This window comes from Oryctolagus cuniculus, chromosome 7, assembly GCF_964237555.1.
Source record: "Oryctolagus cuniculus chromosome 7, mOryCun1.1, whole genome shotgun sequence".
Classification (NCBI taxonomy): domain Eukaryota; kingdom Metazoa; phylum Chordata; class Mammalia; order Lagomorpha; family Leporidae; genus Oryctolagus; species Oryctolagus cuniculus.
Window position 1 is genome coordinate 61,189,358 of NC_091438.1, and position 27,391 is coordinate 61,216,748.

General features: G+C 47.9%; 1 protein-coding gene across 2 annotated transcripts; it reads right to left on the reverse strand.

Annotated features, from left to right (window-relative positions):
* Window positions 1–553: 553 nt before the first annotated feature.
* On the reverse strand, window positions 554–27,246 carry SARS1 (seryl-tRNA synthetase 1). 2 transcript variants are annotated; one of them, XM_002715808.5, is made up of 12 exons: window positions 26,965–27,233; window positions 18,641–18,711; window positions 12,356–12,436; window positions 9,689–9,847; window positions 8,077–8,220; window positions 5,174–5,329; window positions 3,147–3,368; window positions 2,526–2,655; window positions 2,085–2,242; window positions 1,756–1,827; window positions 1,256–1,385; window positions 554–917 (listed from the first exon to the last, which is right to left on the reverse strand). In XM_002715808.5, the coding sequence occupies exons 1-12, from the start codon at window positions 27,098–27,100 to the stop codon at window positions 760–762; spliced, it is 1,617 nt and encodes a 538-aa protein (XP_002715854.1). In that variant the 5' UTR covers window positions 27,101–27,233; the 3' UTR covers window positions 554–759. The 2 variants fall into 2 exon arrangements, with proteins under 2 accessions (XP_002715854.1, XP_002715855.1); XM_002715809.5 differs by lacking the exon at window positions 1,756–1,827 and having other exon boundaries at window positions 26,965–27,246.
* Between the last annotated feature and the right edge of the window lie 145 nt (window positions 27,247–27,391).

Consider the following 27,391-nt stretch of genomic DNA (forward strand, 5'->3'; position numbering starts at 1 on the left):
ACATTCTTCCCCCTGCCCTCTGCCTGCAGGCCATCATGATGCTTTGGAGTTGTAGCAACAGGTGGCCAAGCAGTGATCTCCCCACGTGTAGAGGGTTGTAAAGAGAGAAGCAGCCATTGCCACCAAGTGCCCAGCCCAAGCTCTTGAAGTTGGGGCTCTGCTGGATTAGATACGGCCTCACCCACCCTGACCCCTTACAGCCCCGCCCCCTTCCCAGGGAGCTCAAGTGCTGGGAAGCTTTGACGTCAGTTCTGAGAGCTAAGCCAGTCCTTACCTCACTGCTTTTAAGCAACAGCAAAATAACAAAAAAGGATTCTGGCCCTGTCCTGCAAACTTGTTTCTTTGACTCCAGGCTCTTACTGTCCCCTTGAATCTTTTACTAAATCCACCCCTCCCTACCCTGCCTCCCGCCTTCACCTACCTGCTCAGAAACTCTTGGACTTGCTAAAGGGAGCAGCCTTATTTGGAAGAAAAAGCAGAAGTGAGTCAGACCCAGGGAGAACTGCCAGAGACAGGGGTCAGGCCCCAGGAAGAAGACTGAGGAAGAGCCCTGTGCCCTCCCCAGAGATGCTTTATTACATGGTTTCATCAGTCATCCGTGATGGGCTCCCATGTCCACGCGGAGACACAGGAACACGTGTGCTGTACACGGCAGTCAGAAGGGGCAGGGTGATGAACGGGTGCCTGGCCTCCTGGCTCCTGGGCGGGCTCTGAGACCCCAGCAGACAGGAAGCCCGGCAAACTGGGAGCAAGGAATGTTCAGGCATCGGTGACCTCCATGTTCTGCAGCCGGTTTTCTAGGGTGACATCTCTTGCTGCCGCCTTCTTCTTGCTGCCCTCGTGTTGCTTCTTCTGCTTTTTTGATGGCTCCTGGTCAATGGGTGCAGGCTTCACAAAGGGAATCAATTCTTGGAGTCCTGGGAAGGAAGAGTCATCCAAATGAACTGTTTTTCTCCACGTCAAAGCCCAAAGACCCCGGGGGAGAACTCAATAGGACGAGCATCCATTTGAACACAAGATTACCCGAATACACACTGCACCCACTTTTTTCTTTTCCTTCCCAGTTTGAATTTCAGCAGCATTTCAACATCACAGCTGCACTAGCTACCTTTTCAACCTGGCCTCCCACACTGCCCAGGCCAGAGGGGAGGCAGAGTTCTGGGGTCTGGGTCTGAACAAGCAAGTCTGGAATAGTGCTCTTCAGAAGGTGTGGAGACAGAGCCAGGGAGGAAGATGAGCTGAGCTGGGAGTTTACCTGGCGGCATGAACTCTTTCAACTTCTCGGGCACAATGATGCCCTTCTCTGTCTGGTAGTTCTCCAGGATGGCGCAGATGGTGCGAGTCGTGGCGCACATTGTAGCATTGAGCATGTGCACAAACTCCACCTGGGAAAGGAGGGTCCCCAGAGAGAAAGTTAAACTCCACCTCAGTGGTCTTACTGATGACCAGAAACCATCCACTCAATCAGAACTCCCCCAACTACAACTATTCAAACCAAAATGATGAGTTCAGCGCATCGTTAACTTTTTTCTCAATGCGAACTGTTTGGTATTTATTGCCTTTTTTACTCCAGGAAGATGCCTCACATCTTATTGAGTGACAAGTGGAAGATCCCAATATTGTGAGGAGAGTTGGGTCCTTGGAGGGAAGAAGAAACTAACGCTGGCCTCTCCTTTTAACCCCTTTCAAGCCCCTCACTGTGGAAAGATTAGGGCCTGAAAATTGGGTTTCAAGAGATAAGCTTACAACCCAGACCTTCTTGGGTGAGAAGAGGGAAGACGTTGCCTCCAACTTGTTCTGTGCAGATAAAGGGAGATTATTCTTTCTCTGGAGTTAAGGAAAAGAAAGCCAAAAAGAGAAAAGCTAGCATTACCTTATAGAATAGAGCTAGAGTCAGGATTTGGTCTAAAGGAACTCAGCAGAGACCCGGGAGAAGTCATGTTCAGATTCCCTTTTTGGTCTAGAAGGAGCAGCTCAGATTTTCCCAGATGCTGGGAAACTGTTTGTACTCCCCAGGGCAGAGAAATCAGCTGGAGCACTCTGTAGTGAAGCCCCTGTCTCCCACCTCCCTGGGGGCTGTCTACCTTGTCCATCATCTTCTTGGTTTGCCCGTATCGGATTCGGAGCCTGCGAGCCTGGTAATCCGTGCAATTAGAACAGGAGACTAACTCACGGAAGGCTCCAGAGCCTGGAAACCAGGCCTCCAGGTCGAGCTTCTTACTGGCAGCATGATTCAAAGAACCTGTAAAGAAAACGCCCCAGAATTCAGGAAGGAGGGATGGTGTTTCAGAAAGCCAACCTTAGCAAGCCCAAGGAACTCTTTAATTCACATCCTATCCTGGCGGCGAAATTGCACCCAGGTTTTCTCATCACCACACTCTCCCAAGTGAGAAGAGTGTGATGTTTTAATTAACACGGGTAACGAGTTGGATTGTGAGCGATTTTTTGGTGTGGCAGCTCAGCTCTCCAGGGTGGTGTTTGTGGGATGCTCGAAAGGGAGGCTGCAAAGATGACAGGGCCTGTACCTGAGACAATGTTCACGATGTGGTAAGGAATCCCCAGAGACTGGTAGAACTCCTCGGCGGTGGCAATCATCTCTTCGAACATCTCCCACGACTTGTTGTCATGAGGTGACGAGTATACAAACTGCTCAATCTGCAGAGGGACCCAAGGAGACATCAGGGTGAAGAAACTCAAGGAGCAAAGCAAAGGGCAGCTCTGTTCCTGCACCACTGGCCGACAGCAGGACTGGGCTCCCAGCAAGACATGCTATTGCTCAGCTCGACCGGTCCTGCGACAGTAAGAATGAAAGCTTATACGGAGAGTGCACCATCTGAATGGCAGCTCCCGTTCTGAGAGCTTCATCTATATTATTAGTTTAACTCTCACAGCAGGACTAGCAAGGTAAATACTATTTATCAATATTATCACCCTTTTATGAGGCAGAAACTGGGCACAGGGACGGTTAGCAACCTATCCAAGGTTATGCAGTGGCTAAGTGGTGGAGTTGGCATTTGGATCCAGGCAGCATGGCCCTAACACCCACACTCGAAGGAAGACACTTGACCATGCACTTCCCGGGCCCTTCCCACAAACAACATCCAGGCAACAAAAGGAAAGGCTGGAGCCAGAAGGCTCCTCCTCACCTTCTCAAACTGATGCACTCGAAAGATGCCACGGGTGTCACGGCCATGGGAGCCCACCTCCTGGCGGAAGCAAGTAGACAGGCCAGCATACTTGATGGGCAGATCCTCGGGCCGCAGCCACTCGTCCCGGTGGAGAGCAGCAATGGGCTGCTCCGAGGTGGCGATCAGGTATTTCTCGTCATAGGAGTTGTCATCAGACTTTTCACTGCCTTTGCCAATCACCTGTGTCGGAGAAGGGAGCCATTCGAGTTAAGAGGGAGGAAGGGTAACCCTAGCTGGAACACGAAACCACAAGAAAGGCAGGAATGATGGGGTAGGAAGAAGTTTCTCTAATCTCTGCCTGGGAGGTGACAACAGAAGGGACAGGCCAGTCCGAAATGGGGTCCTTGATAGAGATCAAAGAAATGCAAATTAATAAGAGACAGCATTTTTCATTTATCTAATAAACAAAACACTTATACATGATGGATAATGGCCAATGCCAACAGCTGTGCAATAAACCTGTACTGCTAAGCAATATAAATAGATTAATCAACAAGTGTCAGGGAGTCCAAGAGACACAGTCTCTGCTTTCTTGGTGGACATAGGTTAGTCCAATGGTTATAATCCTATCATCTCCAATTTTTTTGTGAAGTGCTATTTAGTAAAAAACAAAAAAAATTTTTTTTTAAAGTAGGGGGAGGAAATTTCCACTGGTTAGCGTTTGGGGCCCTGGAAAACAACGTTGCTACCACCTGACAGCGGGAATTTGGGCCCTGATGAGGCCATTCATGCACAAACAGTAAACCAGTTACTAGTTGCTCACGCCACATTTTGAGTGCTCAGTAGTCACAAGTGGCTGATGGGTGCCATACTGGATTGTGCAGATACAGAACATGCGCTTCACTGCAGGAAGTTCTACTGGCCAGTGCCACTCCAAAGAATGAATAAACTGGGGCTTCTATCAGTCAAGAGTGTCAGCCAAAATTTCTCCCTGCTGAGACCTTTGGGCCCAAGAAGCATCTGGAGAAGAGATGGAAGGAGCACCTGCTCACTACTGTTTCCTGTCATCTTCCACATCAGCTCCCACCTGCAGTGGCCACGTCTAAAGTTCAGTTAATAATTACGCAGCCCTGGGGGATGAGGTCAGAGACAAGGTGAAAGGGGTTTCAGCTGATACATGGACACGTCCCTCCCCTCCTTCAAGGAAGGAGACAGAGGGGATGCCCAGGCTGCACCACTGCTCAGGTCCAGAGCAGCAGTTTGTTTCCAGGGGCCTTCTGACTGGAAACAGAACTCTGACATCATCAACAGGACAGGGGAAAGATGGCTCTAATGAGTAACCCTCCCTTCCTACGTAAGATAAATCAACAGCTGTTGTCTGGGGAGTAAACAGGCCCGTAGGCACCAGTCTCCTCTTCTGACAGAAGTCCTGAAGCAGACAGACAGCTGTCAGCAGAGACGCTCTAGAAATTCCAAGTGCCAGACCCAGACAGGTGCTACAGCTGGTGCTGGAGCCAGCCGACCACACTGACATTCTGTGGCGCACCCGAATCCTGGCTCTCCCAGAGATGACTCGTGACTGAGCCTTGGGAGCCACATCTATCCCAGTAAGTCTTGCCTTAAGGTGGCTTCCAGACCTGGGTCAGGAGTGAGAGGACACGGGAAGGGGGCTATGAGGTCTGTGCTACTTCCATCAGTTCCTTTTGTCTAAGTACCCCGAAAATGGCCTTCTTCTCTAAGCTCATGGTGTTAAGAGTATGCTTTAAATAGATACATCATGCAGATTGCCCAGGGGAAGATAAAACAGGTTCTGTGTCTTTACTATCCAGTACAATGGCACCAACCACATGTGACTGTTTAAATTCAAATTAATTAAAATAAACAATCTGCTCCCTCAGTTGCATGAACCACATTTCAAGTGCTCAGCAGTCACAGATGGAAGAATACTTCCATCAGGCAAAAAAGTTCCAATGACAGCACTGTCGTGTATCCCTGAATCAGATGTCAGAATGAGTCACTCCGCCCCACTGATGCAGGCTACTCACCTTATAAAGTTCCTCATCAAACTGGCTGAGCTGGGCCACCTCCTGCATGACCTCCTTCCTCATGAAAAAGGGGGTATAAATGGGAGTGTACCCCCGGTTTCTCAAGGTGCGAAGGGCATACTGGATCAGTGCCTGTTCCAGGAACACCAGGACCCCCTGAAGAAGAAGAAACAGGGTTGTTATTGGGTCCTGTTGCCATCACATTCATGTGCTAAAAATGACATTCGGAGCAACTGAGGCAATAGAATAAGAGTGCCCAGGAGCCACAAAGACCGGGGACCAACACAAGTGACTCAAGAGAGCCTTTCCTAACACCAAGCCCAGCATGTTATCCAGGCACACTTTTTTATTTTAAGATTTATTTATTTATTGGAAAGGCAGAGTTATGGGGGAGGGGGGAGAGAGGGAGGGAGGGAGAGAGAGATGTTCTATCTGCTGGTTCACTCCCCAAATGGCAGCCAACGGCCAGGGATGGGCCAGGCTGAAGCCAGGAGTCAGGAATTCCATCTGGGTCTCCAATGTGGGTGGCAGGCCCAAGTACTCAGACCATCCTCCGCTGCTTTCTCAGGTGCATTAGCAGGAAGCTGGATCAAAAGCAGAGCAGCTGAGACTCTAACCAGCACTCACTGGATGCTGGCATTGCAGGCAGCAGCTCAACCAGCTGCCCCCCAGGTATACTGGTAAGAGGATTCTCTTTAAGATACTAAAGATACTAAAGTAAGGGAAAAGGATTATTTGCCAGGGTGCACAGAAGAGTTTTCTTGAGCTAATTCTTTTTTTTTTAAGATTTATTTATTTATTTGAAACCAGAGTTACAGAGAGGCAGAGGCAGAGAGAGGGAAACAGAGAGATGGAGAGGTCTTCTATCTGCTGGTTCACTCCCCAAATGGCTACAATGGCAAGAGCTGGTCCAACCTGAAGCTAGGAGCCAAGAGCTTCTTCCTTCCAGGTCTCCCACGGGGGTGCAGGGGCCCAAGCACTTGGGCCACCTTCTACTGCTTTCCCAGGCCATAGCAGAGAGCTAGATCAGAAGTGCAGCAGCCAGAATTTGAACGGCACCCGTATGGGATGCCAGCACTGCAGGTGGCAGCTGTACCCATTACACGGAGCTAATTCCTAAAACACTGGACTCAGGCATGTATTGTGACACAGCGGGTTAAACTCCGCTTGGGATGCCTCAATCTGGAGCACTGATTTGAGCCCCAATTACTCTGTTTCTGACCTAGCTCCCTGCTAAGACACCTGGAAAAGCAGAAGATGATGGCTCAAGTTCCTGCCACCCACATGGGAGATCAACACATAGTTCCAGGCTTCTTGGCCAGCCTGCCTTGCCTACTGTGGCTATCTGGAGAGTGAAGCAGCAGTTAGGAGATCTCTCTCTCTTTCTCTACATCACTCTGCCTTTCAAATAAACAAATCTTTAAAAACAAGCAAATAGGGGCTGTGTTGTGGCATAGAGGGTTGAGTTGCTGGCATTCCATATGGGCACCGGTTCAAGTCCTAGCTGTTCCACTTCTTTTTTTAAAAGATTTATTTATTTATTTGAAAGAGTTACACAGAGAGAGGAGAGGCAGAGAGAGAGAGAGAGAGAGAGAGAGAGAGATCTTCCATGTGCTGGTTCACTCCCCAGTTAGCTGCAACGGCTAGAGCTGGCCCATCTGAAGCCAGGAGCCAGCAGCTTCTTCTGGGTCTCCCATGCGGGTTCAGGGGCCCAAGGACTTGGGTTGTCTTCCACTGCTTTCCCAGGCTATAGCAGTGGGTCAGCCAGGTCTCAAACCAGTGCCCATATGGGATGCCGGCGCTTCAGGCCAGGGCGTTAACCCGCTGCACCACAGCGCCGGCCCCTGCTCCTCTTCTGATTCAGCTCCCTGCTGCTGTGCTTGGGAAAGTGCTTGGGTCCTTGCACCCACGTCGGGGGATCCAGAGGAAGCTCCTGGCTCCTGGCTCCTGGCTCCGGCCTGGCCCAGCACTGGCTGTTGTAGCCATTTGGGGAGTAAACCAGGAGGAGATAGAAGACATCTCTGTCTCTCCTTCTCTCTGTAAATCTTCCTTTCAAACAAATAAATAAATCTTAAAAAAAAAAACCTGGATACACTTGCATATGTAGAGCATACTTATATACACGTATGTATAGTATTTCCAAGATTATTTACCATAGCCTTCTGAAAGCCTGCCTTGAATTTACCTACCCTTTGCTGCACTTAATCTGGGTTTGTTGTCCCCGCCTACCCATTCTCAAAACACTCTGGGCCTGGGACCCATTTTGGCACAACAATTAAGATGTCTCTTGGGGAGTCTACACGCCATATCAGAGTGCCTGGGTTCGAGTCCTGGCTCTGCTCCCGATTCCAGCTTTCTCAGAGGCAGCAAATGATGGCTCAAGTAGTTGGGTCCCTGCCAACATGGGAAACCTGGATTGAGTTTCTGGCTCCTGGCTTTGGCCTGACCCAGTCCCAGATGTTGCAGGCATTTGATGAGTGAACCAGCTAGTGGGAGATCTGTCTGTCTGTCTCTGTCTTTCTGCCTTTCAAATTGAAAAAAAAAGAAGAAAAAAAAAAAAAGGCACTCAGCCTGCTCATACCACAGGGCTTAGGACAGACGGGTTGAGTCTTTGTTACTTGTCTGACTGTCCAATTATAGCGAGCTCCCTAAAGGCAGGCAGTGTTCTGACTGAGTCAGCAAAACATATTCATTATGGAGGATCACTTAGCGGCTTTTGTCTATGGAATCCGGATAAGCACTCTCTTGCCTTAGAGAGAGAATTGCATCTAATTGCCAATATGTTTGCAGAAAGGCGAGTACAAGTGGTGGATTTATGGGTTTCCCTAGTAGGTTCTGTTTTCTGCAATTTGTTTTCAAGTTCCTTTTTTATAATCCTCTCCCCACTGGTTCCCAACTCTTACCTTCAGGAAGTACCCTCGACTCCCAGCCACCACGGCCCCCTTCTCGCCTTCAAAGCCATCTACCATCACCACAAGGTCCACATGAGAGTACTTCTTCCTGACTGTACAGTCACCCCATATTCTCTCTACTTTGTTGTCTGCATCCTATGGAACAAGACCAGGAGAGAAAGATCTGTGATTTCCTACTGATATAGGATAGGCAGGCAGCTAGTTTAGGATCTGAGCTGGAGGTACTTACAAGAGACACTCCACCCCACCCCACCCCCACCCCATGTGTAATACTATTTTACTTGTCAGTCAAAATCCTCCGTTGCTGGGATGCACTGGGACTCAAGGGGAAGATGCCAGGCAGATATGTATATTAAGATCACATGGAGGTATCACAAAACTCCCAAGTGGCTTCACGTCTGTAGAGACAGCCCCCAAATCATAAAAGGAGGTGCTAGCTCTCTCTTCCACTGAAGGAGGTGCTGGGTTGCTCTCTCTGCTTCTCCTCTCCCACCCCCTTTCCCTTCTGGGCCCACTGCCCACTCATGACAGTATTTCTCTGTGCGGGGCAAGCCCTGCTCATGTTGTGCGTGTGTGTGAATACTTTCTCACCTTCTGAATAAAATTTACTTTCTATATATTAGCACTAAGAATTCTTACCTTTGTGCATAGCAAGAACCTGGAATAAAAATTAATTAACACCTCCCCTCCCTGACTTCACTACAACCTCCATCTTGCCAAACGCTATTCTAAGAACAACCAAGTTTTGTGAAGCTGTCCAACGCAAACACTAGTCACTGTGCACAGAAACTAGAAAAGGGAATTTGTGACTCAACAGAGAGATAATGATTTACAAATTCCTACATGCAATCTAGTCACAGAATTGGAAATCATGATTTTTCTGAGCTATAGTAGTCTTGGTTTTTTCTTTCTTTTCTTTTTTTTTTTTACCCCTTTAAATGACTCCTCAAAAAATCCTGCACAAGGACAACCGGCCCCACACAATCAGCATTGCCCAGGGTACAGAGGAGAATGTGGATTTTTTTTTTTCCAGGCTCCCATTGGTCTCAGGGCCACAGGAGGGCGGGCTCAGGGACCTGACCTCACGAGTCTGCTCAGGCTCCGAGCTCGGCAGCCTCTTGCACAGCCCAGACTGCAATGAGTTTAACGTTCACCAGGGAATGAATGAAAGAGGCACAGATGGGCCTGACTGTGGTCGGGGTGTCAGGGAACAAAGGCAGGGCTCAGAGCAGCTTTGTGCTGGGGAAGCTCCGGCTCAGCAGGAAACTTTTATCATGCAGATTTCCCTTCAACCTGCAGAATCTAGGCAGGGTGTGGGTGAGGGGGCGAGGTTGATTTAGCAGATCCCTCCCACAAGACTCACTGCTACCAGGGGCAACAGGCAGCAGAAGACAGCAGCTCTATTTAGAAGAGATTTCTGTGCCAGGAGTCTCCTCCTACCTGCTGTCTCTGTTACTTCCCAATCAGGCAAGGATCTGACTCCTGCAATTCGCAATTGGTGGGCAGAGGGAATACACAAAGCTGCTTCTGACACAGAGCTACCCAGTGTTTCACTTCTCCTCGGCCCCACGAGGCAGCCTCCTGCTGCAAGAGGGACGCCTACCTCATCATTACTGATGGGCACAGACGGGTGCAGAAGATTCCCGATTTCTCTGAGGCTCTCAAAACGCTCTGCTTCCAGCTTGATGCGCTCAGCATCACACTTCAGGATGGCTTCGTCGATGAGGAGTCGGACTTTTTTGATCTGTGAGACTTTCAGGTTCTGTAGGTGAATAGGCCAGGCCATACCCAAGACCCAGTGAGACAAGGACAGTATGGGAGTAAGATTCTGGTGCCCTAACCCTGTTGTCCTGTAAGAACAATCCTTGTGGTAGCATTAAAACAGAAATGAGGGAGTTGTGTTTAGTCTAGTGGATAAGATGATCTGTTTAAGACACACATGTACCAGACTGGAGTACCTGGGTTTGATTTCAGGCTCTGGTTCCTGACTCCAGCTTCCTGCTAACATAGATCCTGGAAGGCCATGGTGATGACTCAAACAACTGGGTTCCTACCAATCATGTGGGTGACCTGGATTGCATCCCCAGCTCCTAGCTTTATATTCCTAGCCCAGCTCCAGCCACTGCTAGCATTTGGGTGTAAACCAGCAGATGGGAGCTTTCTCTGTCTGCTTTTCTTTCTGTCTCTTTGCCTCTCAAAGGAATTAAATAAATAAAGACTTTCAAAAGTCATTCCTAAGTATCAGTGGGGAATTGGTTACAGGACTACTCTCCAACACCTAGAATACCAAAATCCATGGATGCTCAGTCCCTAATACAAATGGCAAAGTATTTGCACAGTCATATAACCTACACACAACCCTCTGCATGCTTTCTTTAGCTGTATTTATTTATTTGAAAAGCAGAATAGCAGAGAGAAAGGAGGGATATGGACAAATAAAGATCTGGTATTTGCTGGTTCATTCCTCAAATGCCTGCAACAGCCAGGATGGATAAGGCTGAAGCCAGGAACCAGGAACTCCATCCTGGTTTCCCACATGGGTGGCAGGAACCTCAGTACTTCGGCCATCTCTGCTGCCTTCCAAGCATGCTAGCAGGAAGCTGTATGGCAAGTAGAAATGGGACTTGACCTCAGGCACCTGGATACAGGATGCAGTATCCCAAGTAATGGCTTAACCTGTCATACTACAACACCTGCCCCTCGTGCTTACTTTATTAAAGATTTATGGATGAATGTATGTATGTATTTGAAAGGTAGCCTGGCAGAGAGAGAGAGAATAGCTTCCAATCACTTGTTCACTCCCCAAATAGCTTCAACAGCCAGGTCTGAGCCAGGCTGAAACCAGGGGCCAGGAACTCCTTCTGGGACTCCCAGATGGGTGGCAGGGGTCCAAATACTTGGGCCATCTTCCTCTGTCTTCCCAGATCTGTTAGCAGGACACTGGATCAGAAGCAGAAAAACCAGAACTTGAACCAGCACTCCAATAATGGATTCGGGAGCCACAAGGGGCAGCTTAACCCACTGTGCCACAATGCTGCCCTGCCCCCAGGATATTTAAATCAACTCTAGAGTACTTATAATACCTAACACAATGTAAATGCCATATAAATAGTGGCTGATTCCACTGAAGAGGAACCTGTAGATGTAGAGATTTTACAAGACTGTTTATAGTCCTGCCCTACAAACCCATCTTCTTCGGGGGATCTTAAGACAGATAAGGATACATTTTGGCTACTCTTATTGTTCCTACACTTACCAGAAGTCTCAAAACTGTAGCTCTCTTAAGAGAACTTTCCCTTAATTTGTACTTTTTGATTTTCCTGACTGAACCAATTTCGTGTTCCATATTGTATTACATTTCACTGTTCTCTAGGAAGAGTATAACTTTATTAGGAACAAGAGACTTTGTCTTAAGCTTATTTTGTATTCCTTATTGCAGATATTTCAAACTGTGCTCTGATCTCCTTAGGGAGAGCTCTAATAGGTAGGATTGACAGGAACAGGCCCAACCCAGTCCCTCAAGCACAGCAATTGCACTTTTTTGGTTTAAATTTTTGCTATGTGCTAAGGGTTCAAGAAAGGCTTCAGTGACTATAAAATTTAGGAATTACTGCTTCAGGCCCATTACAATGAAGGTGTACTGATTTACAGTATATAGAAAAATTCCATAACTTTGGGAAATAAAGAATAGAAAATGGAGTTACAATCAAATATAGTTCAGTTCTTTTTTTTCTTTCTACCTTTGACCTTCTCCTTCTCTGCTGCCTAATAGACATCAAAGACAGCATATCATGAGAGCTGATGGGAACATTTCCCAGTGGCAGAAATTCAAAGTTGCCATCATGCTGGGTAGAGACATGTGTGAGTGCTTGCTGGCCAGGAATTAAGACAAAGCAACAAGGGCCGGCCTTGGGGCACAGAGGGTTAAGCCACCGCCTGCAACACCAGCATTCCCTCTCAGAGCAGCAATTTGAGTCCTAGTTTAGGCTCTGCTTCTGATTCACTTCCCTGCTAATGCACCAGGGAAAGCAGCGGAAGATGGCCCAAGTACTTGGGCCCCTGACACTCACATGGGAAACCCCAAATGAATCCCAGGTTCCTGGCTTTGGCCTGGCTCAGCCCTGGCTGTTGCTCCATTTGGGAAGTGACCCAGCGGATGGAAGATCTCTTTGTCTCTCTCTGTAATTCACCTTTCAAATAAATAAAATAAATCTTAAAAAAAAAAAAAAAAGAAAAGAAAAAAACTCAGAGGAGCAGATCGATAACTTACAGTTAAAGTGTCTGCAGTGACATCGTCAAAATTTAATACATTCTCCGGAATGGATTCATCGTCACCCACTGGCTCCTTTTTCTGCAGGAAGGAAGAAATCCAACATGATTACAGAAAAAAACTTGTTTTATGAAGCACACACCAAATTAATACACCATGCAACTAAGAATAAACTTTCAACATTAACTTTCTCTTAAACATGCAACACAAAGGAGAAAATCAGCAAACTGGAAACCAGAAGCCAGATTCAAGTCCCTATTCTGCCACTTTCTAGTTTTTGATCCTAGACAAATCAATCAACCTTCTGGGGCCACAGAATTAACATCATAGAGAACATGAGAAGAAGGACATGTTTCCCTGGACACAGAGGCATCCTGGGAGTCAAGAGATGCATTACAACAGCTTCTGTGCTACAACCCGCCACAGAAGCAGCATGGTGTGCACAAGCAGGCCCTGGGGGCAGACTCCAGGTAGTGAATCCTTGTCTGCCCGCTAGGAACAGTCCCAGTCCTGAGGCTAAGGGGAAGAAAACAGCTGGGCTATCACAGAGCCAGGTCACAGAATCAGGAACTAAGTTTCATGCAATCAGCGCAACTTAAAAAACTGAAGGAGTGGCCGGCGCCGCGGCTCACTAGGCTAATCCTCCGCCTAGCGGCGCCGGCACACCGGGTTCTAGTCCCGGTCGGGGCGCCGGATTCTGTCCCGGTTGCCCCTCTTCCAGGCCAGCCCTCTGCTGTGGCCAGGGAGTGCAGTGGAGGATGGCCCAGGTGCTTGGGCTCTGCACCCCATGGGAGACCAGGAAAAGCACCTGGCTCCTGGCTCCTGCCATCGGATCAGCGCGGTGCGCCGGCTGCAGCGCGCCGGCCGCGGCGGCCATTGGAGGGTGAACCAACGGCAAAGGAAGACCTTTCTCTCTGTCTCTCTCTCTCACTGTCCACTCTGCCTGTCAAAAAAAAAAAAAAAAAAAAAAAAAAAAAAAAAACTGAAGGAGTGTTGCCAGGGTTAGAACTTCTTCCCTCCAGTTTCTCTCTTTGCCCTTCTTTACAGTATTCTGCCAAATCACAATTTCTTTTTCTTTCTTTAAAATATTTACTTATTTATTTGAAAGGCAGAGGGAAAGAGGGAGAGGGAGAAGGAGAGGGAGAGGGGGAAGGAGGAGAGGGAGAGGGAGGGAGGGAGGGAAGGAGAGAGAGAGAGAGAGAGAGAGAGAGAGAGAGAGAGATCTCCCATTTGCTGATTCATTCACTCCCTAAATGGTGGCAACAGCAGGGGTGAGGCTGGGCCAGGCTGAAGCCAGGAGCCTGGAACTCCATCCAGGTCTCCCATGTGGGTGGCATAGGACCAAGCACATGAGCCATCTTTTGCTGCTTTCCCAAAAGCCTTAGAGGGGAACTGGGTCAGATGTGGAGCAGCCAGGGCTTGGATTGGCACTCATATGGATGCCAGTTGTTACAGGCAGTGGCTTAATCTGCTGCACTACAACAACAGCCCCAAGTCACCATTTTTAATCCCTGCACAGAGCCAGGCAATTTTAAGACTTAAATTCTTCTTAAACTAAGAAGAGGCAAAGGAACACGCATTTGGCCTAGCAGTTAAGCTGCCAGTTGGGATACTCACATCCCACATCAGACAGCCTAGGTGGATTCTTGGCTCTGCTCTTTTTCCCAGCTTCCTGCTAATGGGCACCCTGGGAGGGAGCAGGTGATGGCTCATGTAGTTAGAGGATGCCAGCCACTCACGTGGGAGACCTGGATGAATTCCCAGCTCACAGCATTTGGTGAGTGAACCAGCAGATGGGAGCTCTGTTTCTCTCTGTCATTCTCTCTCTGCCTCTCAAATTAACAAAATGAATAAACTATAAAAAAAAAAGTTACAGAAAAGTAGCCAATAATCCTCTGCCTGCGGCACCGGCACCCCGGGTTCTAGTCCTGGTCAGGGCGCCGGATTCTGTCCCGGTTGCTCCTCTTCCAGTCCAGCTCTCTGCTATGGCCCGGGAGTGCAGTGGAGGATGGCCCAAGTCCTTGGGCCCTGCACCCGCAAGGGAGACCAGGCAACACTTGGCTCCTGGCTACGGATCAGCGCAGTGCACCGGCCGCAGCATGCCGGCCGCAGCGGCCATTGGGGGGTGAACCAATGGCAAAAGGAAGACCTTTCTCTCTGTCTCTCTCTCTCACTGTCCACTCTGCTGTCCAAAAAAAAAAAAAAAAGTAGCCAAAAGCCATTATAACAAGCTATCTCAGACCATGGCAAAACTCATACAAACTTGAGTTGTTAAAATTTCTTCTAGGGGCCCCACGCTGTGGCGCAGCGGGTTAACGCCCTGGCCTGAAGCGCCGGCATCCCATATGGGAGCTGGTTCGAGTTCCCACTGCTCCACTTTTGATCCAGCTCTCTGCTATGACCTGGAAAAGCAGTGAAAGATGGCCCAAGTCCTTGGGCCCCTGCACCCGCCTGGCTCCTGGCTTTGGATCGGTGCAGCTTGAGCCATTGTGGCCATCTGGGGAGTGAACCAGCGGATGGAAGACCTCTCTCTCTCTCTCTGCCTCTCCTCTCTCTGTATAACTCTTTCAAATAAATAAATAAATCTTGAAAAAATTTTTTTCTTCTAAAGGTAAAGCACAAAATAAATAAAGGAGGCCGGCGCCGCAGCTCACTAGGCTAATCCTCCGCCTAGCGGCGCCGGCACACCGGGTTCTAGTCCTGGTCGGGGCGCCGGATTCTGTCCCGGTTGCCCCTCTTCCAGGCCAGCTCTCTGCTGTGGCCAGGGAGTGCAGTGGAGGATGGCCCAGGTGCTTGGGCCCTGCACCCCATGGGAGACCAGGAAAAGCACCTGGCTCCTGGCTCCTGCCATCGATCAGCGCGGTGCGCCGGCCGCAGCGCGCCGGCCGCGGCGGCCATTGGAGGGTGAACCAATGGCAAAGGAAGACCTTTCTCTCTGTCTCTCTCTCTCACTGTCCACTCTGCCTGTCAAAAAAAATAATAATAATAATAATAATAAAATAAATAAATAAATAAATAAAGGTAAAGCATGGAAATCCTTTAAGTTCAATACAGATTCTCATACACCAAAGTGAGAAGCTGGGATTGTAACCGTTATACCCTATGTGGCTCAGAGCAAAATTGCTTGAAAAAGGTACAAAACTCTGAAAATACTAGAATGAGTCTTGATAAGAACAAGAATATATCATTGAAGGAGAAAAAAATGACCTAAATGTCAAGATTCTTGTTATGGTATTCTATGCAGGAGGAGCCTAGGGTTGCAGGACAGTTACGAAGTCCCCTTGACTGCTACTCAAGGCAGCAAACTCAAGTTCCGAGTTTGATTTCTTGCTCTGCAACTACCACAGGGTATGATTCCAGGCACTGGAATTTCCTGAATTTCCTAAGCCTATTCCCCAACCCTTCTTTTATGCAGCACTATCTACACTCCAGGTGTGCAGCAAAGATCAAAACCAAACTACTATGTCTGTGAAAGTATCTGAATACTCCAAGTACTGTACAAATTAAAGCACTGCTACTTCCATTCCAATGGACAGCAAGTGTGGACACTCCCCGCAGAGCTACAGGTAAACTTGGATCTAAGAATGTTATTGCAAATGATCACTCACTCCCATGTTCTTGCTACAGCTGCATAGCTGGAACACTCTGTAAATGTGGTCCAAAGAATACTTGGACAGAGCTATATATAAGAATTAACATAATTCTGGGGCCTCTGACATGCAAATGATTAAGCATCATGAGTCCCACCGGAAGAAAACTGTGTGAGTATCCTGGTTTCCTCAGCTGAAAGTGTGACAGATACTGTCAAAGAGGAGGATGCGGACTATCATAAAGTTTAGTGTAATGTGTATTCATAACCTTTTGGTTACTGGGTTCTAAAATTTCCCTTTATTTTTTAGCTTACTTTCTAGATTATAGAGTATATTTAATGTTTTTTAAGAAAATGATTAAGGAGCTAAAAGCGTACTTTTAAAGAAAGGTTAAAAACATGAATGGGGGCCAACGCTAAGGAACAGAAAGTTAAGCCACTTCCTACAGTGCCAGCATCCCATATGGTGCCAGTTTTGAGCCCCAGCTGCTCCACTTCTGGTCTAGCTCCCTACTAACATGCCTGGGAAAGCAACAAAGATGGCCCAAGTCCTTGGGCCCCTGCACTCACATGGAAGACCTGGAAGAAGTCCCTGGCTCCTGGCTTCAGCCTCACCCAGCCCTGGCTGTTGTGGCCACCTGGGGAGCAAACCAGTGAATGGAAGATCTCTCTCTCCATGTCTCTGTCTTTCAAACAAATAAATAAATCTTTTTAAAAAATGAATGATTCTGGACACCAAAGCAAAAGCTGAGTTCAAATGTAATATTCTGCGAGTGCAGGAAGATTTTCTGAATAAAGGCCAGGAACTACTTGCCATCCCTGTAACTCCCAACCACTGAACAACTACGACAGAAGAGACATTGTGCCAAATACTCTGCTTAAAAAGACTTGCTTCTGGCCGGCGCCGCGGCTCACTAGACTAATCCTCCGCCTTGCAGCGCCGGCACACCAGGTTCTAGTCCCGGTCCGGGTGCCGGATTCTGTCCCGGTTGCCCCTCTTCCAGGCCAGCTCTCTGCTGTGGCCAGGGAGTGCAGTGGAGGATGGCCCAAGTGCTTGGGCCCTGCACCCCATGGGAGACCAGGAGAAGTACCTGGCTCCTGCCTTCCGATCAGCGCAGTGCGCCGGCCACAGCGCGCTGTCCGCGGCAGCCATTGGAGGGTGAACCAACGGCAAAGGAAGCCCTTTCTCTCTGTCTCTCTCTCTCACTGTCCACTCTGCCTGTCAGAAAAAAAAAAAAAAAAGACTTGCTTCTAACAATTCTGTTCCATGAGGGTTAGTACTGACACCTTACAGATGAGAAAACGGAGGCTCAGGAGTCAACATGCCTAAAAGCCCCCCAGCTAACAGAAAGACAGGGCAAGGTTTAGATGCCATGTCTGTACCCTGTTCATTATCATGACAGAACTGGCAAGAAGACTGAAGCCCACCATAACATGACTTTTCTGGCACCATACATTGAGCTCAATAATTAACTGGGAAACACGACTGGTAGAACTAGTATTCTTTTTTTTTTTTTTTTTCCCTGACAGGCAGAGTGGACAGTGAGAGAGAGACACAGAGAGAAAGGTCTTCCTTTGCCGTTGGTTCACCCCCCAATGGCTGCCACAGCTGGCGCACCGCGGCCAGCGCACCGCGCTGATCCGAAGCCAGGAGCCAGGTGCTTCTCCTGGTCTCCCATGTGGAGACTGCCTTCCTGGGCCACAGCAGAGAGCTGGACTGGAAGAGGAGCAACAGGGACAGAATCCGGCGTCCTGACCAGGACTAGAACCAGGGTGCCGGCGCCACAGGCAGAGGATTAGCCTATTGAGCCGCGGCACCGGCCAGAACTGGTATTCTTGTAAGAGAATACATATCTTGTGTGACAAGAATCTGACTTGAATGCAGAAGTCAATTCACTATAAGGTCAACAAGTATTTCCCATTTCTCTACCTCTTTCCTTTTTATTTATTTATTTTTTTTAAGATTTATTTATTTATTTGAGAGGCAGAGTTCCAGAGAGGCAGAGGCAGAGAAAAAGAGAGGTCTTCCATCTGCCAGTTCACTCCCCAGATGGCCAAAATGGCCGGAGCTATGCCAATCCGAAGCCAGGAGCCAGAGGCTTCTTCCTACTCTCCCACGTGGGTGCGGGGGCCCAAGGACTTTGGTTATCTTCTGCTGCTTTCCCAGGTATGTTAGCAGGGAACTGGACCAGAAATGGAGCAGCTGGGATTTGAACCTATGCCCACATGGGATGCTGGCACTGTAGGTGATAGCTTTACCTGCTGCACCACAGTGCTGGGGCTTGCGCTGTGGCTTAGCGGGTACAGCCACTGCCTGTAATGCCAACATCCCATGTGGGCACCAGTCTGAGTCTCAGCTGTTCCACTTCCAATCTGGCTCTCTGCTATGGCCTGGGAAAGTGGTAGAGGATGGCCCAAGAGGCCCCTGCACCACGTGGAAGAAGCTCCTGGCTCCTGGCTTCTGATTGCCCCAGCAGATGGAAGACCACTCTTTCTCTCTCTCTGCCTCTCTTTCTCTGTGTGACTCTTTCAAATAAATAAATCTTCAAAAAAATTTTTTTCCTCAGTAAAGAATTCAGTATTTCATAGCATAAGACACTGAGTTACAGTTAGAATTTGTGTGAATAATAGCTAAGAACAAGATGAAATTACTCCTGTGCAAGGTCTCAATGGTGTTTGTTACTCAGTTCTCTTACCTTCATCTTTTCTCCAATTGTCTTGCTGCACAGATTCTTCAGCTTGTTCAAGTTGTCTGCCCGAAACCTGCCTAAGGATAAAGATAAAAAAGAATGCTCATAATTAAGATACTCACTTCTCCCGAACACGGCTTCTTAGTACTAATTTCAGCTCCAGACCCAGCTGCAAGCTGAGCTAAAGGGTCTGTCTCATGAAGTTGTGAAATCTTATTAGAGCCCTTAATTTAGTTGGTTTATACTGATGACTACAATAGGTTAACCCAGCATTTGATGCCAAAGAAAAATCCATTCTGAGTATGACAAATCCATGAGAAACTATGGTATAGGGTAGCACATCTGAGAAACTTGAAAGACACTCAGTAACTATAGCTTGCTCAATTATTTTAAACTCATTTAAAGAATGATGCCGGGCAGGTGCTGTGGTGTAGCGGGTGGGGCCGCTGTCTGCAGTGCCAGCATCCCATTCGTGTCCCAGCTGCTCCACTTCCGATCCAGCTCTTTGTTATGGCCTGGGAAAGCAGTGGAAGATGGCCCAAGTCCTTGAGCCCCTGCACCCATGTGGGAGACCTGGAGGAAGCTCCTGGCTCTTGGCTTTGGATAGGCTCAGAAGCTCCAGCCGTTGCGGCCATCTGGGAAGTGAAGTGGTGGATGAAGACATCTCTCTCTGCCTCCACTTCTCTGTGGCTCTGCCTTTCAAATAAATGAACAAATCTTAAAAAAAAAAAAAAAGATGTGCTGGGGCCAGTGTAGTGTAGTAGTGTAGTAGGTTATGCCTCTGCCTATGGTGTCACCATCCATATGGGTGCTGGTTCAATTCCTGGCTGCCCTACTTCGGATCTAGCTCCCTGCTAATGGCCTGGGAAAGCCGTAGAAGATGGAAGACCCTGAGAAAGCTGCTGGCTCTTGGGTTTAGATCGGCCCAGTTCTGGCCATTGCAGCCATTTAGGGGTGTGATTCAGCGTATGGAAGACCTCTTTGTCTTTCCCTCTCTCTCTGTAACTCTGCCTCTCAAATAAATAGATTTTTAAAAGAATGAAAGAAAGGAAAGAAGGGAGGGAGAAAGGAATAATGTGCTGTGCACTGGAATCCAGGTAGAGGGCAATCAGTGGTCTACTACCATGAACTTGGTTGCTACATCTCTGTCCTAGAAACAGTTAGTTACTCCCTTTGTTCTGACATTATGTTCATTTGACAGCCTTAAGGATAGTTTCTTTGGAGGAAGATACTGCACTAAACAGCCAACTTATTGGCCCACATCAATATATTGGTATCACAGTTCATCATCAGTCTAGCTCAGATAATCAAATGGCGGCACCCTTGAATTAGGGCAATATAATTTTAAAAATCAAGGTTTTGGACGGTAAGTAATAACTACAAATAAGCATCTGGATATAACTATGCTTCAGGTTTTGTCAACAAGGTTCTCTCTTTGATCTCTTTAAACTTTAGCACAAATGATATAATTACCTTTTCATCCATTTAATTCACATTGACAAAATCAAAGAGATGGAGAACAGATTAGTGATTGCCAGGGATTAGACAGAAGGGAAACAGACTGGACCACAAAGAGATCAAAAGGAGGATCTTTGTGGTGACGAACAGTTCCGTATGACTGTGGTGGTAGCTACACAAGGGTACACATGTGATAAAATCACACATAATATCACACACACACGTGCATGGAAGACTGGTGAAATGAGTAAGGTCTGTGGATTGTGGCAATGTCAATTTCTCAGTTTTGTTGTTGCACTACAGTTATGTAAGGCATTATCATGGGGAAAACTTGATGAAGGGACATATGATCTCTGCACTATTGTTTATTTAATTTTTGTATTTCATATACTTGAAGGCAAAGCAACAGAAAAACAGAGAAAGAAATGAGAAACATCTTCCACCTGTTAGTTCACTCCCCAAATGCCCACAATAGCCAGGGCCAGACTAGGCTGAAGCCAGGAGCCAAGAACTCCATTTAAGTCTCCCACATGGGTAGCAAGGGCCTAAGCACTTGAATCATCATCGAACTGCTGCCTCTCAGGATGCATTAGCAGGGAGCTGGATCAGAAGCAGAGTAGTCAGGACTCAAACCAGTACTCTAATATGGGATGCAGGCACCCCAAGCAGCAGCTTAACCCACTGAACTACAACACCAGCCTCCTTCCTATACTATTTTTGCAAATTCCTATGAATCTATAATCATTTTGAAATTAAAAAAAAATTTTAAAGTCTTATGTAGTCCTTCCTGTTTGCAAGACACCATGCTAGGTATTGGGAATAGAAGAAAACAAAAAATGTTATAACAATGTTAAATGTTTCAATCAATGAAAATAGCATATCCCTTCATTAGCTTTAATTGACTCATCAATGTTTTATAATTTTCAGTGTAGGAGTCTTGAACTGATTGAATTAGATTTATCTCTAGGTTTATGGCTGACATTGTGGCACGGCAGGTTAAGCTACCGTCTGCAATGCTGGCATCACATATGGGCATGGCTGCTCCACTTCCAATCCAACTCCCTGCTAATGAGCCTGGAAAGTAGCAGAAAATGGTCCAAGCACTTGGAGCCCTGCATCCACGTAGCAGACCGGGACAGAATTCCAGATTCTTGGCTTTGGCATGACCCATCCCCAAACATTGCAGACATTTAAGGAGTAAACCAGCAGATCGAAGATTGATATCAATTTCTCTCTTTCTCTCTCTCTCTCTTCTTCTCTCTAACTCTGCCTTTCAAATAAATAAATAATCTTTTTTAAAAAGATATCTACGTATGCAATGCTTTTTAATTATTACTTAAATATAGAAATACCATTTTTTTTAAAGATTTATTTTATTGATTTGAAAGACAGAGTTATAGAGAGAGACAGGGACAGAGAAAGAGGTGTTCCATCCGCTGGTTCACTCCCCTGATGGCTGCAATGGCCGGAGCTGTGCTGATCCGAAGCCAGGAACCACGAGCTTCTTAAGGTCTCCTACGTGGGTGCAGGGACCCAAGGACATGGACCACCTTCTACTGCTATCCCAGGCCATAGCAGAGAGCTGGATCAGAAGAGGAGCAGCTGGGACTAGAACTGACAGCTATATGGGATGCCGGCGCTTCAGGCCAGGGCTTTAACCTGCTGCACCACAGCGCTTACCCCAGAAATACCATTTTTAAATTTTATATATTGTATCCAATAATCCTGCTAAAGTTATTCAATTTTAATGATTCAGATGGCATATATAATCAAGTTATCTGCAAATGAAATCAGATTTACTCCTTTTGCTCCAAACTTTTATTTTTGTTTATTGCTTTTATCACACCATCCGGAATCTCCATCATTATGTAGATTAGAAATGGTGACAGAGGCCAGCGCCACGGCTTAATAGGCTAATCTTCCACCTAGCGGCGCCGGCACACTGGGTTCTAGTCCCAGCTGGGGTGCCGGATTCTGTCCCGGTTGTCCCTCTTCCAGGCCAGCTCTCTGCTGTGGCCTGGGAGTGCAGTGGAGGATGGCCCAAGTGCTTGGGCCCTGCACCCCATGGGAGACCAAGAGAAGCACCTGGCTCCTGGCTTCAGATCAGCGCAGTGCGCCGGCCGCAGCGCACCAGCCGTGGCGGCCATTGGAGGGTGAACCAATGGCCAAAAAGGAAGACCTTTCTCTCTCTCTCTCTCTCTCTCTCTCTCTCACTATCCACTCTGCCTGTCAAAAAAAAAAAAAAAAAAAAAAAAAGAAAAAAGAAATGGTGACAGTGGACACCCTCATATTATTCCTAAACTCAGGGGAAAGCATTCAAATTTCATCATAAGAAAGTTGTTAGCTATGATTTTTTTGGGCAAATACCTACTGTTAGATTAAGGAAGTTTCCTTCCAAGTTTTCTGTGTTTTTAACATGAAACACTGGCTCAAGGTCAGATGGAAAAACTCTTTTTCTGTCTCTACCTCTCTGTCTTTCAAATAAATAAAATAAATCTTAAAAAAAAAAAAAAAGCACTGGCTCTCCATATGAAAAAAAAATCATTGAACCCTATCTCTCACACTATACCAAAATTAGGTATACGAGATGAATCATATACCTAAATATGAAATGTAAAGTATAAAACTTCAGGAGAAAAACTGGTGACTCTCTTCTGGAGCTTGTAATACAAGGAGATTTCCTAAACTAAACACCAGAAGCACAAATCACAAAAGAAAGGTCAGGGGCCAGCGCTGTGGCATAGCAGGTAAAGCTGCCGCCTGCAGTGCTGGCATCCCATGTGGATGCCGGTTCGAGTCCTGGCCACTCCACTTCCAATCCAGCTCTCTGCTATGGACTAGGAAAGCAATAGAAGATGGCCTAAGTTCTTGGGCCCCTGCACCCATGTGGGAGACCTGGAAGAAACTCCTAGCTCCTGGCTCCTGGCTTCAGATCAGCCCAACTCCAGATGTTTGCAGCCATTTGGGGAGTGAACCAGCGGATGGAAGACCTCTCTCTCTGCCTCTGCCTCTCTGTAACTCTGACTTTCAAATAAATATTTATTTATTTATTTATTTGAAAGTCAGAGCTACACAGAGAGAAGGAGAGGCAGAGAGAGAGATCTTCCATCCGCTGGCTCACTCCCCAATTGGCCACAACAGCTGGAGCTGCGCCGATCAGAAGTCAGGAGCCTGGAGCTTTTTCTGGGTCTCCCAGGCGGGTGCAAGGGCCCAAGAACTTGGACCATCTTCTACTGTTTTCCCAGGCCATAACAGAGAGCTGGATCGCAAGTGGAGCAGCTGGGACTTGAACCAGAGCCCAAATGGTATGCTGGCACTGCAGGTGGCAGCTTTACTCCCAATGCTGAAGCGCCAGCCCCCAATAAATAAATCTTTAAAAAGAAATAATGAATTTGCTTTGAATGTAAAGAAATATTGGAAGGGTTGCCAGGTAGAAATCAATCAATTAGATGTACCGACAATAGACTGTGGGGTGGGCATCTGGCATAGTGGTTAAGGCACTGCTTGGGACACTTGCATTCCAAATCAGAGCACTTGGGTTTGTGTCCTGGCTCTGCTTCAAATTCTTGCTAAGGCATAGCCTGGAAGACAGCAGGTGAAGGTTCAAATACTTGGGTCCCTGTAACCCAAGTGGGAGAACCAGACTGAGTTCCAGACTCCCTCCCTCAGGCCCTGACTTTTGTGGGCATGTGGGAAGTGTCTCTCTGTCTGCCATTCAATTGAAAATAAATAAATTGCCGGCACCGCGGCTCAATAGGCTAATCCTCCACCTAGCGGCGCCGGCACACCAGGTTCTAGTCCCGGTTGGGGCGCCGGATTCTGTCCCGGTTGCCCCTCTTCCAGGCCAGCTCTCTGCTGTGGCCTGGGAGTGCAGTGGAGGATGGCCCAAGTGCTTGGGCCCTGCACCCCATGGGAGACCAGGAGAAGCACCTGGCTCCTGGCTTTGGATCAGCGTGGTACGCCGGCCGCAGCACAGCCATTGGAGGGTGAACCAACCAATGGCAAAGGAAGAACTTTCTCTCTGTCTCTCTCTCTCACTGTCCACTCTGCCTGTCAAAAAAAAAATAAATAAATAAATAAATAAAAAGAAAACAAACCACATACACTGTCTTTCACAGATAGCGTAAAAAGGCCCTAAACAGATCCACAAACCTTTATCAAACGTTTACCAAGAACCAGGCACAGTGTTAGACATTGGGGTTATAATCTTTTTTTTTTTTTTTTTTTTTTTTTTTTTTTTTTTTTTTTTTTTTTACAGGCAGAGTAGACAGTGAGAGAGAGAGAGACAGAGAGAAAGGTCTTCCTTTGCCGTTGGTTGGTTCACCCTCCAATGGCAGCCATGGTCGGCACACTGCGGCCGGTGCACCGCACTGATCCGAAGCCAGGAGCCAGGTGCTTCTCCTGGTCTCCCATGCGGGTGCAGGGCCCAAGCACTTGGGCCATCCTCCACTGCATTCCCAGGCCACAGCAGAGAGCTGGCCTGGAAGAGGGGCAACCGGGACAGAATCCGGCGCCCCGACCGGGACTAGAACCCGGTGTGCCAGCGCCACAAGGCGAGGGATTAGCCTATTGAGCCGTGGTGCCGGCTAGGTCTTCCTTTTTGCCGTTGGTCCACCCCCCAGTGGCCGCCACAGCTGGTGCACCGTGGCTGGTGCACTGTGCTGATCCGAAGCTGGGAGCCAGGTGCTTCTCCCGGTCTCGTATGCGGGTGCAGGACCCAAGCACTTGAGTCATCCTCCACTGCACTCCCAGGCCACAGCAGAGAGCTGGACTGGAAGAGGGGCAACCGGGACAGAATCTGGCGCCCCAACTGGGACTAGAACCCGAGGTGCCGGCACCGCAGGCGGAGGATTAGCCTAATGAGCCGCGGCGCCGGCGTGTAATTATATTATGTGTATGTGTGTTCATACAAATGTGTTAAATAAAATACAGGAAACCACTTTTTTGGACTAGGCTCTTGCACTAGACCCCAAGACACCAGTCTAAAAACCAAACTGGAGTCACCCACGCTAAGACTCCACATCATCTTACTGGAACAGAGTTGTTCTCTGCTAACAGGCCACTTTCAATGGCATGACACTTAAATTCCTTCAGCTTTCACCTTTTCACCCTTTAATTCTTTCAAGATGTCACCTGAAGTAATTGGATGTTAACCAATAGGTTATGTTTCTATGTCCCTGTCCCTTTACAAGGAAAGTAACTCTAAATGTCTAATCCACTTTTCTGTTTCTGCATTCTTCCTACCTTCTCTCTAAAGCCAGCCTCTTCTGTTCAGCTCACTGGAACACATATTCTATTTTATAGAATAAGGAGCTGCTGATTCTAGAACTGCAAATTAAAAGCAGTTAAAATCTTTAAGTTAATCTGTGGTCATTTTGTCCTTTGACATGTCACTAAATAACAAAGATGTATACATTATACACAGGAGACCACCTAACTAACTCATAATTCATTTAGCAACTGGCTAATGGCTGGATTAATACAAAATCTGATACTCCAGATTCTGATTCAGTAGACTAATGCTCAGTCTATTTTTATTCTAAACAAAAAATTGTGGCAAATTTCAATTCTATTGTAACTCAAAGTTTAGATTCAAGTGTGGAATCGCAGAACCAATCACATTACAGTGCCTGAGACATATGGAGTTACTTCAAAAAGTTCATAGAAAAATTGAATTAAGTTTGTTTTGATTCCCCCAAAAAAACCTGAAACCCAGGCAGTTTCTTCATAGTATGCATTTTTTCCATGAAGTTTTAAAGAAATCCTTTTATGCATGGATTAAAAAAAATTGCAGCAAAATAAACTTATCTTTGAATTTCTTTTCCCATGAACTTTCTGAAGTACCCTCTGACAGAATCAGCAAACAATTCAATTTAAACGAATGCTTTTTTGCCACCCAAGACTGTGACACACTCAGAAAAATCAATTTTCCCAGTAGAAACCCATCACACTCTTGGATAGCAACTGCCTTTGCAGCGTGCCGTCATAAACCTGGCTTTCAGCTGGTTGCAGACGTATTGCATCAGACAAAATGAATCACATGTGACAGCATCTGGCCAATCAGTGACCACGCCAGTTAATCTAGGCAGAGACTGACAGGCAGAAGGTTCTGTGGTTTTATTTAGCTTCATGGAAAATGCCCGGATCAGGCCCAGATTCTAATCCAACTCTGCCAATGTCCTTTCCAGAAGCTCCCACAAATCACAAGCGACCTTATTATTTACAAGCATGCTGCTGCCTCACCTTCCTGTCTGTTCTATCTCGGAAAAAGTATTTTCTCCTCCTAAAAGACAGGCCCACCCGACAGGGGACTGGCCTTCCGCAAAGCTCTGGGATCACTGCTTTTAGCCAGGAGCGGCTTCCAGAGTCCCCTTTCTAGCTAGGTGGAGGGAACCTATGGTGCTGCAGGTGACTCGGTCTTGGACAGAGGCCTTTGGTCCTCTCAAAACCGAGGAAGACCACGCTGGCCTCGCTGAACACGAAGGGCGGAGGGACCAAAGGTAAGCGTTAGGAAGGCGCCCCCAACCCCGACTCCCGCCGCCAAGCCTCCAGCCTCCGCTTTCTACTGACGCCGCGGGGCAGGAAGGCTTGACAGCTCGCGACGCGCATGCGCTGCGCTCCATCCCAGCCGCACCAGCCGCGACCCGCACTGAGCACGCGCGGAAAGGACCGCGTCCGGACGGGCGGAGGGGAAAGTGGGGTCCCGGCTCCCAGGCTGTGTTTCGGGGACTCCGAGGAGTCTCGCAGCCGCTGCAGCCTGGGAGGGGTGTGACGAGAAGTAGAAGCCGTGGTCTCATGAGCGGTGACTGGATCCGAGAGATACAGTCCGGCTAAGGATCACGGGGGATACCCCCGCGCATCCCAGTACTTACATCGTCTCCACTCGCTGTCTGCTTTCACCAGCTGGTCCACTAGTCCCGGGTCCTTGAAACGCTTCTCCTGCGTCTCTCGGATGAGGGCTGGATCCCCCCCTTTATCCACCCGAAACAAATCCAGATCCAGCACCATCTTCCTTTCTCCCTGGCCAACACTCAGGGAAGCGAGGATCCTACTGCAGCAGCCAGGCTGTGACGGGCGCACTGCGCCGGCGCGCCGGCCCGCCCTCCCTGCGCAGGCGCGGCGGAAGCGCGCGGGCGCTCTGCTCTCGGGCGGAAGTGGCGGTGTTGGAGGCGGGGCCACCGGGGAGGGGTAGAGTTGGTGGGCGTGGCTTCTTCCTCTTCAGGCTTCTAGTCTCCAAAGCTTCTTTGAAGGGACCCGAGCTTCCCATAAAAGTCTGAGTGCCTCAATTTCTTTATCATG